The 12,824-nt window shown below is 37.2% G+C and overlaps 1 protein-coding gene across 2 annotated transcripts; it reads left to right on the top strand.

Moving 5' to 3' along the window:
* The first annotated feature begins 2,236 nt into the window (after window positions 1-2,236).
* Window positions 2,237-4,712, top strand: LOC124173519 (piggyBac transposable element-derived protein 4-like). 2 transcript variants are annotated; one of them, XM_046552962.1, is made up of 2 exons: window positions 2,237-2,467; window positions 2,619-4,712. In XM_046552962.1, exon 2 carries the CDS (start codon window positions 3,064-3,066, stop codon window positions 4,639-4,641), a length of 1,578 nt encoding a protein of 525 aa, XP_046408918.1. In that variant the 5' UTR covers window positions 2,237-2,467; window positions 2,619-3,063; the 3' UTR covers window positions 4,642-4,712. The 2 variants fall into 2 exon arrangements, with proteins under 2 accessions (XP_046408918.1, XP_046408917.1); XM_046552961.1 differs by having other exon boundaries at window positions 2,237-2,753; window positions 2,846-4,712.
* Window positions 4,713-12,824: the final 8,112 nt, after the last annotated feature.

Genomic DNA, 12,824 nt, shown 5'->3' with positions numbered 1-12,824 from the left:
GATCGGGAACCTATCCTACGCTCGTCTTCCGTGCTTTTCACACATACTATCGGAAAGCGTTCCGCTTTTGGTATGACGTCAACAGTCATCCTCCTCCGGGAAACGAGAAAACGTCACAATTTTCGAGTGACAAGTGAGCAGCGAAAATAACCTCCCGCAAGATTTGATACTTGACAAGGGAGGCGAAAGGTATATACGGGCATAAATAAGTGCTAATTGATACATTGTCACATAATTGACGTTGTTACCGGGTAAAATTATTTTAGAATTGTTCGTCTGTAGTTTTACTAACGTAATACCCTGTCGATTTGAGCAAATTACGGGAGTGAAGGAAATTTTTGAACGAGTTTGTTCTTTTCATTCTCGTTAGAGCATAGTTGATTGTTCTTAAGAACTAACCTACTGGTAGTCGCGATATCCATCATTTTTTCCAACAACATATGGTTTACTTACTCTATTGTTTAACCAAATTGTCATATTTTCATTCATTATCTCAATTAAATATGAATATTGACCATCATAAATGATGTTATGGCCTTCATGATATGCCGTAAACGTCTTACAATTTTTCCGTGAAAGTGAAGGTACGCTGGAAGGAAATACAGCGATTAATATAGGTTGAATAGTGTCCATTATTAGTAATGGCTTGAGTTATGTACGTTAAAATAACGCAAAATAATTTGGTTAGTTTGTTATCTGTTTTGCACGTTCTCGGTTATTTCTATAATACCATTTTATTTGGTACGAAAATGACAAATTGTTGCTATCGATGCACCCTTAAATACATCTTACAAGTTATATTTCAGCGAGCGTTAATTCTACAAAGAAAAAAATAGTCGCTGCAAAAGGGAATCGAACTCATAGCCTTTACCCCGCTGGATACTGCCTAAACCCGCTGCGTCACCGTCACTTGTCTAGTTAAGGCTAAAATTTGTAACCTATAAATAAAAGGATGGTATGAGGGAGCTTCGGTATTTGATACCGTGGCTCTTCCCGTTATGCTTGAACTAATATTTCACATTAAAATGAATATTTAGAATGTATACCATGGAATCAATTGAATTAGGTACATACCCACGTCTAATTTCGATGTAACTACGATGCCAAGTCACACACACAATCATTTCAAACTAGACAAATTGTTATACTTCCAAACCCACGGACACGTATTCAATGCGTTATGTTACCTGCATATTTGGAAGTCATTACGCCATGCATTCCAACTTGTTTCACGTTCTTTTTGCCAAATTAATCGTCCAAATAACAACGCAAACGGACTTGTACCGTCAATGATACAGTCTGCCTATTTATCGCCTAATTTAACCCTCCCTACCTACCTGGGGTCTTTTTTGACCCCAGCTCATAGAAAAATGTGAATAACTTTTTAACTTTTACAGTTTAATTCATATTATTTTAGGAATGCTCCTATAAAACAAGTTTACATCAATTCCATTTTTCATTTTCAAAGCATTTGCATCAAGAATCCTAAAAAAAATAATTTCTGGCTTGGGGTCAATTCTGACCCCAGGTAGGGCATGTGGAACTAAAATCTCCCCGATCGTGATTCAACACCTGGAGGTGAATTATCATCGTCTTTCATAAGTAATTGAACAAATGTTTGCTTTTTGATGACTCTGTCATGTAAGGAATAAATATTAGCATTTTAATCATAAAATGAGTAAAATATTGAATGTTAAAATTATTAGAAGGGAAGAACATCGTAGAAGATCGCCATGGATTTTTTGGGTGTATTTCCTTCGCATGTGATACCGAATTTGATATAATGGTAATATACACCGTCGTATTGAAAAAGCTTTATTACCACTTAGGGAAATGAATAGAGGATTAGCTAACCAAAAGCAAAATCTATTCCATACCAGCAGTGTCAAATGATTGAACTTGGAGACTAACTCATAAGCAGTCAATCATGTTCACCTCACCCCATCTCATAAAAACAGCTGAATAATACCAAGTGATTGCTAGCAGACTACGTTTTCAGCTTGCTCTGCAGCTTCCAACCCAAATATTATCAGCGCAGAGCTAATTCTTCGCCATCAGGGTGTTTTCTTTGTAATCAGCAAGGCCTAGTCAATGTTTTCTCCGGGCGTCGTAATATTCGTCCACTGAAATAAGCTCAGCTGATACAGAGAGATAACTTGTGGTCGCTCCTCTGATGATTGTAGAAGCCCTCATTGCTCTGCAACTTTGAATCTAACTGATATCTTCGCAGAGCTGATTCTTCATCAACAGTGTGCTTTCTTTGTAACCAGCAATCTCTCTCAATTGTTCTCTCCACTCGTATCTTGACTTACTTACAATTAGTAGTAGTATTCGGCCTCTGATATGAGCTCGGCATATACAGTGAGAATCGTCACTTGTGGTCACGCCTCCGTCGACTGCAGAAGTCATAGCTAACCTTTGTATCCGGCTCAAGAGTATCTCCCACATTCGAATTATTAGCGGACCGGTAAGTGTTTCTTTGTAAACCATAGTACTACCTACCAACTACTTCAGTACTAATTTTATTTCCTTTACGGGAAATTGTTCTGATTCATATATTTACTAGGTTATATGAAGTTTTTGAAGCCTCTCGTAGTTCCACTTTCCTTTTTTTTCAGCTCCCGTGAGGAAATAATCACAATATTTTTGTGAGGGTTTTGAAGGAATCGATGTGTTTTAAATATTGCATCTAGTGGATTTAAGAGCAAAGCAAAAAAAATCACTTTGTCAACGGCATATGCATTTGTTGAATGGTTAGTGTTGTTTTATTTGCCAAGTGCGATGTAATTGCAACTCCTACTTATTAGGGTGTATTCTTATGCATATCTCCTCTTGTCGAATGTAGGATTAGGTTATACAGGAATAATTCCTAATTATGGCAGCCTATAGAGTCAAATTTGCTCCTGGATACAGCGAGAACGAAGCTCTTACCGATTTATTTGGCTCAGATGAAGAAGACATTCCAAATGAGAGTGATGGAAGTGAAGCAGAGGAAGACAACATGGAGGTGGAAATAGAAGACCAAGAGGAGGATGAGGAAATACAAGATGAATGTCAAAGTGAATGAAAGTCAAAGACGATTCACGGTTCATGGTGAGTAAAGATGAAAAAATAAAATGGGATACTGTGGAGCCAAAGACGCCTGGAAAAATACTCTCCAGGAATATTATCAGGCAGGACGCAGGTTTCCCAGGACATATTCAGTGTGTGGAAAAATCTGAATTTTTTCGATGCTTTATAACTGATTTAATGGTTAAAAATATTTGTCAATACACTAATCAACGGGCAAATCAAATCAAGGATAGGAAAAGCTTACGCAAATGGAAGAACCTCGATTCCATTGAGTTTTTAGCTTTTCTTGGCCTGTGTATCACATACGGTGTTCAGAAAGGGCGAGGAAAACCTTTGAACGAATTTTGGTCAGATGAATTTGGATTTCCAATTTTTAAAGCAACTATGTCAAGAAGTCGCTTTGAAAATATTCTAAGCTGTTTAAGATTTGATAATAAAGAAACTCGGGAAGCACGCAAAAGGGAAACAAAAAACAAGGCAGAAGCTGTGTCAGAAATGATGAACTTATTTTCTAGTGCATGTAAAAGTTCATTCATTCCGGGTCCGAATATCACTGTTGATGAACATTTATGTACTTTTAGAGGAAGGTGTGCTTTTAAAGTATATATTCCCTCGAAACCAGGAAAATACGGCATTAAAATTTGGATGGCTGTGGATTGCGAAAATATGTACATTGTAAATTTGCAAATCTACGCAGGTAAACATGGAGATATGCGTGAAATACAGCAAGAGAAGCGGGTAGTAATGGATCTGGTGAGTCACTTGAGTGGGTCTGGTCGAAACATCACCACAGATAATTTTTTTACAAGTTTTGATCTTGGCCAAGATTTATTAAAATTATCCCTAACACTCGTGGGTACAATGCGAAAAAATCGCAGGGAATTGCCACCAATAATGCTCCCATCAAAAAACAGGGAGATTAATTCCTCAAATTTTGCATTTTCCCATAACACACTTTTGACTTCTTATGTCCCCAGCAAAGGAAAATCAGTGGTATTATTGTCTACTCAACATAAGGCATTTGAAATATGTTCCTCTGAAAAGAAAAAACCAGAAGTAATTCTCTATTACAACTCAACAAAATTTGGTGTGGATACTGTGGATCAAATGGCTCGACAGTATTCTGTAAAAAGAGGGACTAGACGATGGCCATTGACTATCTTCTTTGATATCGTGGACCTTGCAGGTATAAATGCATATCAAATGTATTTGAGAAAATACCCCTCTTTCCGCGGAAAAAATTCTAGGCGGCGGTTCCTTTTAGAATTAGCAAAAGAATTGATAACGCCTGAAATTCATCGTCGAATAGGAAAAACCGGTTGCCAAACAAAAAGAATTCAGACTGCCATAAAAAATGCTGGGATTGGCAACATTCTGCCAGAAAATGAAATCGAAATTATGTCCAAAAATAAGCGTGGTAGATGTTGCATATGCCCACGTAAGAGTGACAAAAAAACCAATACTCATTGTAATATTTGCAATAGATATGTGTGTAGTAATCATGTTCAAAAGAGAAGCATCTGTATGCAATGTGACAGTAATGGTAGTGGAGATGAAGATTCAGATTAAAATTTGCCACAAATATTTTGAGTCATCAGAATTTGTTAAAATATTTTATTTTTATTACAATTTCTTTGTAAATTGTAATAACAAAGTTTTAAAATTACAGTGCAAATGTTAACTTTTAAAAATATGCATTCAGATAATCAAACTATGTACTTAAATATGTAGTTCTATTGTGTCCTCATTCAATTCTAAAAATTGTAATATTTTTAATTTTTTGTAAATTATCCAATGTATATATTGGAGTGGGATTTTTCTGTTAATTGACCTGTTATGTGTTCAAATAAAATACTCATTAATATAAGTCATTGGAGTATTATTTTTCATTAAAAAAATAATATCCACGATGGGGTCAAAAAAGACCCCAAGTAGGTAGGACGTAATTTTTTTAGTAACAGGTGGCGAGGGTTAAACGAGAATTAAAGTCACTTACACTTATATTACTCTATCAGAATATCCACATATATCAGCACTCATGAAATAATGTTGTATGATTTTATTATAGCCAAATACTTAATAAAAAAACAGCATTATAACATATCTCCACTCGTAACCGGAATGAGTTTCCGTCACCTCTAGCCCACTCGACTTCTATCCGATCGGGAAGCCGGCCTTGAGTCGATAGGAAGCCAGTCTGAAACGCACGGATTACCTGGCCGATAGTAAGTGACGTAGAATCCGCGTCAAGTCACCCGATCCGCTCGGAAAGGGAGACTCTGAAACACCCCCCAGGACTAGCAGGTAAGATTTAAGCATGGAAAAGGTGAATGAAATTAACATTTAAGGAAACTGTAACAGCTCTTTATTGGTTTTTAAAATTATTTACTTGAAAAAATATTATTTTTCTTAACCCTCTCATGCATGAGTTACTAAATCCAAGCGATATAATTTTTTTAAATCGAGTTTCTACGTGTGATTGACCATAGTATTGAAATAATATTGTTATTAATAAACATTTTTGCCATTACATGGCAAAATTTTGACGTCCTCATATGGGGACATTATGCCTGAAACAGGTCATCCTGATAAAATCCGCAGAATTTATAATTTAGATTTTTTAGGTAGAAAAAATATTCAACTCTAGTTTTAGCATTGCTATGTCTTTAATTCTTTATTTAACATTCATAGAAACGTATTTTTCAGGTATTTGTAACTAAATTTTGTTAATGTGTAAATGATATCTCGTTCAATATTTTTAACATCAACCTTGCAACAAGGCAAGGAAAATAACAAAAATTACAAGCAAACATTTATAACAACTTTACAAAAAATTGCACTTCCTGATAAAAATTATTTTTAAATATGAATCCTAAAACTACCATAGTTACAAAATGTTTAACATTTATTACAATATATATTTTTGGGCCCCTGAATGTATATTACGTGTAAAATTTTCAAAACAATCCGGAAATAGCGGGACCAAGTGCAATTGCCGCACATGTACCAGGTTTTGCTTGTGCATCTCTCTCTTATCATGCATATCTCTTGTCCCGGCACCCATTTGCGTTATTGCTTTTACTTTTTTGGATAGTGGCCACATTTACTTACTCTTAGCTCATCTTTGACCTTTATGGGTCGGTTTTTTCTTCATCGGTTGCAAAGAAGGGCTTGATGAATTTGACCGTCCCCTTTTTCTCGATTGCTCTGCTTTGTCACTGAAAATCAGTCCGTTTGGCACCCGACTCTTGAACTCGAGTAGATCCATTGGTACATTATTGCTTTTCCTGCAGAATAGCCAGGCATTAACCACCGCTACATTCAGCATGTGGTAAAATATCCTCATATACCACCTTGAGTTGCGTATATCGTTCCTGTACAATGCAACATGGGAATCCATGAAATCTACCCCTCCCATATGCTTGCTATAAATTTCAATGCTCACGGGTCAGTTTACATCCACGTACTTATTATTATCTTTTGACTTTTCCCATGGGTTGAATTCCGGCGTATGATGATACAGTATGCACTGCATTATTGCCAAACCACCAAGCTACGGTTATACCATCTGAAGAAGTAGCAATGGGAGAACTCCCACCTTTCTTTAGGTCTTATTCATCCTTCAACTTTATTACTGCTTCTTTTGATCTGTTTTCCCTGCATGTTCCAACGTATCATATTCCAATTTCTTTCATATCCCCTGGTACAATTGAAAACAGAAAACATATCCAGACGCCCCAGCCCTTACCCGCGTTTTGTATCCCCATTTATTCTTGGTTCCTCATTGTTATTTTTTGGGAGATAATTTTTCAAGGATGAGCGCCCTTTAAAAGGAATTATCATCTCGTCTATCAATTGTAATTCTTCTAGATCGAGGGAATTATTGAATTTTTTGCGGAGAAAGTCCAAAAATGGCTGGGTTTTAATCAACTTGTCCCTGTTATCTTCTGGTATCCTAGAAGAATCTGTGAAGTGCAGATATCACCTTATCTCTTCATATCTGTTATTAGTCATGTTTTCAGCCACTAATGAAAGTTTCAAACCAGTGTCTGAAGACCAATAGAGGCTCTGGGACATTTAGGCTTTCACCAAGTTACGCCTCAAACAATCAATGTCACAGATATCAATGGACTTGTACTTGCACAATTGTTGGATGTTGCAATGCCAACGGTATCATCATCAGATGAAGAAGATGATTCTTAAGTGTTCCGTGGATCATGGATAGAGCCATCACTATCCCATTCCATTACATCCTGTGATTCTTTATTGAGGATTTCAACAATCTGACTCTGCTCCAGTCGTTTTCTTGATCTAGTTGAGATGGATATGCGATCCTGAGGAAGATATGCCACTGGTTAGCTAGTTGAAAAAAGGTAATCAATGAAATATTTTTTGAGAAACGATTATAAATATATATTGTTCCAGCCAACATACTGATTGTAATACTTAAATATACTTAGAATTTTAGCGAATGACAAGTTTATAAATTTCAAAGAGTAAAAAAATGGGAACTGGAGCACCAAATATTTACGTCAATAACGGTCCTCAGTTGGTCTTTTGGGTCACTATCAGCAAGAGAACTCAGTAGGTTGTGTTATTCTATAATTAAGTCTCAGGTCTAATAAACTTACATGCCACAAGTATTCTTCTCAAAAATACTATCTCAATTAGCTCTATTGATTATTACAATCTCATGAATTACTAACGTTCTTTTATTTATTGCAAATAATGCATCTTTTAATTTATAAATATTTATATTTGCTATAAATTAACAATTCACATTTAGTTGCTTAGAAGTGATAAAAATAACTTTAATGTAAGCTCATTTCCTTTGAAAGGATCAATAGCGACTTTATCGAAAAACTTGTATAGTTATTGGCAATAGAAATTATGAACTAATAAGTACATAGTCTTTGTACTGTTTGTAAATATCATACAACATTACTTGTAATAAATAACACTCAAAGTAATTACCATTGAGTTTATAAGCATGTAAGAATGTCAAAATCTTGGAATAAACAAAACTCCATACTATCCATGCATTTGACCTTGTACATGCATAATGTCCTCATTTGAGGACGGATGACATTTGTCCAATAAAAATATTTATAGATATAAAATTTGTTTAACTTATTGCCGTAAATAATTAATTCAACATTAAAAATCAAATATTTATACTCACAGGCAAAATCCACTGGTTGTAGACCCATGCAGCACAGCATGAAAATGGCCTTCCACGCTCCGATTACAGCGCCACTATCCCTACTACTTTGCTGACTTCCAAGAGGGACAATGTAGCACTAATACGAAGTTTCTTTGTCTCTGCTGGATCGGAACATCATGAAAAAGCTGCTTAGGGAACCGACACCGTTACATATGGTTAATTTATAGCAAGAGACATTTGGCGTCCTCATATGAGGACACCATGCATGAGAGGGTTAAATACATTTGCGGTTTGTGTTATTAAGGGGGGGGTTACAGCTGCCACCTCCGGCCGCTCGCTGGGTACGCCCATGGGAGATAGATATCCTCCCATATGCCGCAACTGATGAAATGAGGGATCAAATGTTCCTCTCCTTCATTGGGCCATTTGCAACAATATATGTCGCATTTACTATGTATAAACTCTTCTCGGGGTACCGCGCGGGTAAGATTGTGTAAGAGCGCCGACGTTTCGGGTACCGACTCGTTACCTATTCTCACGGCTACAATGCACAATCTTACCCGCGCTGTATCCCGAGAAAAGTTTATACATGTTGTTCGCCGGGAAAGTGTGACATCTTACATTTACTATGGTTTTCGAGGGTAATAATTCCTTATCTTTAGCCGGTTACTCTCCGAACTCCACTTCACTTAACGAGTCAGTTTTTCCATTGTTTACTTTCCCAGAATCCTATCACATTCGACACTGAGGTGGCAAAACACAAGGGTCTCTCCCAGATAAGATAATTAACAGTATTTATGAAGATTTGACTACACGATTTAGATTTTTTTGCATGAATTTGCATGTTCAATACTCACTATTAGGATACGTCGTGATGCGTACAAAAAATACAATAATTACCTCAAAATATGCATGGCAATGAGTTATAGGGTACTTAACCTTCTTTAGTCTCTTTCTTATGTACGAATCATTTGACGGTACTTCTACAAAACCACGAGTTTGAGACAAGGGTTATCATCATAGATATAAAAGATGTTGTTAGCCATAGAAGGCAAGAAAATCAATGTTGTTGAACGGTGAAATATATATATATTTTTTTCTCAACGAAACAGAACTGTGAGCTACACCTCGTATTTTATTTGATCGCAGTATTTTAGATATAATTATTTCCGATTCTAGAAATGCAATATCCTACTATGTATTTACATCATACAAGTGTAAACACATTTTATTACACGTATATGCAACAAAAATCAAAATAACAACAGCTTTCTCGGGCACAGATGAGTGCTTTTTGTATAGCCAAAGTTTCTGCATGACGGACGTCATCAGGTGCTTGAACAAGAAGACTTTTTTCAACATCAAGGTAGAAGACGTTCTTATGGCGGTGTCTTAGTCTGAAAAAAACACTGGCTGTAAGAAAAGCACTGATCAGTTCGCGAGAGAACTTCAAATGTATTATTCACCAGAAAAAAACACCAAACATTGAAGCGTAAGCACCGAAATCGTGTGTATGACGTTCCCTTCGACAATAGCATCTTTATCACCGTTCTCACTATAAGACAATCAAGCATCCGATGCAATTTTCAGATAAGTCTCCTTAAAAACACCCAAATATCTGCTAACTTCGAAACCAATGGGTCAATTGAAAATTGATTGGTAGCGATGGGAGGTTTGCGTAGTTTACATCAAATCAATCAATTTTCAGTGGCATTAACAATTTGTTTTCCACAAAATTTTAATACTAGATGTGACTTTATTATATCAAAATTGAAAGATATTGGAACGAAAACTACGGGGATACCAAGCGCTCAAATTTGGGCAACTAGATTTTACGCGCAAAAAACTGGTATTCTTTGAGAAAGAATTACGTACAGGAAATACTATGGAGCCAAATATTTTTAAAAGTGTGTGATCCAACGTAGAAATTAATTCTCTTTTGTATGCTTTTTGTTGTATTGAAATTGATTTCTTGGTTTAGACGCTGGAGCTCCTCAAACTCGGGTGCCCAGCCTTTTTTTACAGACAGTCTCACTCTCGTGGCACGCTTGAACACGCCCGTCTCGCGTAACAAAATACTATTCCTCTTCGGCTACGATACCGAAGCCCGAAGCAGCAGAGGAGAAGGAAGGCAAGAGAGAGGCAGTGGGAGAGAGAGGGGAGAAGGAAAGACCCCGACGTAGGGAGGGGAAGTGTAGGTGGGGGGATCCTTCTCTGGAAGACCGCCTGTTCGCCTGTGCGCCTGTTCCCCGCCGGCAATGTGATTGTCGTCGAGCCGTAGAAAGGCCAAAACATCCACCACGCTTTACAATATTACGCGAATCTGATTGCATGCACGCTCTACTGGTATAATATATATTTGAAATTATTAAAGACACAGCTTTTGTGCAGATGTTTGATCAGTTCTGATTCTCTATTTGGAGCGTAGTTATTCTCGCGAGAAAAAGGCTATTTTTTGGGAAGTTAGCAATTTTTTCCTCCGTAATCTTTCCACGTGAGTAAATGTGAAAACACTTACACTAAGGCTACATGTATGTCATGCATTTTAAAAATGGTTCCTCCTTACGTGTAAAAATGCCCCCCTAGCGATGTTAAAGGTAGCGTCCTGCAAACGGCACTTACGGACGAGGTATCCAGGCCCCTTAAGTAAACATGCTTTTTCCCCCGTTCAAGGGAACACCTCTAAGAGACCCTCAAGTACAACGAAATTATATATTTGAGCCACCTTGAAACCTCCGAGAAATAGGTTGTCTGTTTTAAATTCACATTGAAATGCCTTGCTCAATATTCTATACTAAATAATAGATTCCTGAGGATTGCTATGGAACAACTTAATAAAATGAAATTGCTAAGGAATGCGAAATCGAATTGACTAAGGTAACGGAAAAATTGATTGTCTTCCAAAATTGTCTTTTCGTAATGCTGTCATATAACCGGTTTAAAAACTATGGCCTTAATACCGGGATATAATTATATCCGTCGCATTATGACAACGCGCAATAGATCCAGCTACAAATTCTTCTCTATGTTTGCCAACGACTCTCCTAGAATCTGTAAACACCCTCGGCGTAATGGGAATTGGAACTGCTTAAGGGCTCAATCGTTCCGGTGGTGTAGAGGGTAAAGTTTCATGTAATGAGCCAGAGATTACACAGATCAGGTGTCCCTGACGAAAAATTACATGCTGCACACACACTGTGGACATTTTTCTGATCTTAAAACTTCGTAACACCTAGCACGAGATTCAGCGGATGATACAAGGCTATCGAATTCTTACGCGCTTATTCATTTGTGGAAATTCAACTCCTATCTTGCATGACCATCGGGGCAGAGAAGTAACTGTGGAGCGAATTTTGATTTTCGATGCATTTGATTGAAAAACAAATACTTTGGTTGATTCCACGTAAGTGTTGTGTGATGGCAAACTCAATGGAAAAAAATTATGGAAATAGGGACTGTGATCATCCTTGCCACCTCTGAAAATGATTACGTGGAAGAGTCATAACTTGAGCCGTCATTTTCGCTCTCCCTGAAACAGTACGTGGTTATTGGTCGCGTCATTCTAGCTTAATTATCGCATAAATAGAGATTTATAGTGGCAATAATTAAAAACTGAAAAACTGGACAAATAATTAGCGAACAGCTCTGGGTCGTTGATAAAAAAATAACGCGTTCTGGATGTTATTCAAATAACGAAATTCAGTGAAATGTATAATCCATGGAGATCAATTGGAGAATAAGGGAAAAAAATTATAATGCAATGCAATTAGATAGCCAACCACGTCATCAAATTTTGATGCATGCCTGGGTACATTCAATGAAATATAATGTGGTTTTGGCATGCCATAGTGATATTGAGACGATGCCTTTGGTGACATGCATCATGATATGTAGGACAACTAGGGAAAAATCACATTATCACACCGAATTGAAAAATCACCAAAATGAAAGCGTTCGATTAATAGCATTTAAGCTATTATAGTTCATCGTGAATGACCTACAATTTTTCATGCCATCGTATGAACATAATGCGTGACAACTAACAATTTCGATTTTACAATGAGAAAAGGAATATAATTTGGAACTTGATCACCTATTGTAACATAATATCAGCGAAACAGCCATTCGTTGTATGCCCTTCATGGAGTTCCTCTCTTCTCAAGCATTTTCAATCCTTGCACCATTACTTCGTACTCTTGGAGATCGGAAGCCATATCTGATGTACAGTCACTTTCAAAAGTCGGTCCACATACCCGGCGCAGCCGTCTCCGTTATTCTCCGAAGTCGACCTTCGCGTATTGCTTACGCGTTCCTTGTCTACTGGGGATCGATTTGACTTGATCGGTTTGTGCAAATTGACTAATTTAACCCTCGCCAAGAGGCTCAAGCATGATTTCAGAGGTAAGAAGCCCCCGTGAACCCTCCCTCCCCCACAGCCAAACACTTCCACCGTCGAAGAAAGAGGAGAAGAATTTAAGGTATTTTTCCGGCCAGTGATCCATCGCGCGAGGAAGAGAGTGGAACATATGAGTAGTTTGGTTACAGTTTAACTGTGCATTTATTACATATAAAATATTCTGAACATTTC

This window comes from Ischnura elegans, unplaced genomic scaffold, assembly GCF_921293095.1.
Source record: "Ischnura elegans unplaced genomic scaffold, ioIscEleg1.1, whole genome shotgun sequence".
Classification (NCBI taxonomy): Eukaryota; Metazoa; Arthropoda; class Insecta; order Odonata; family Coenagrionidae; genus Ischnura; species Ischnura elegans.
Note: the sequence above shows the minus strand (reverse complement) of the source record. Positions and strands in the feature narration are given on the sequence as shown.

Bases quoted from the DNA above. Each gene is read 5' to 3' on its own strand.
- LOC124173519 (XM_046552962.1), top strand. From the start codon at position 3,064: ATGAAAGTCAAAGACGATTCACGGTTCATGGTGAGTAAAGATGAAAAA.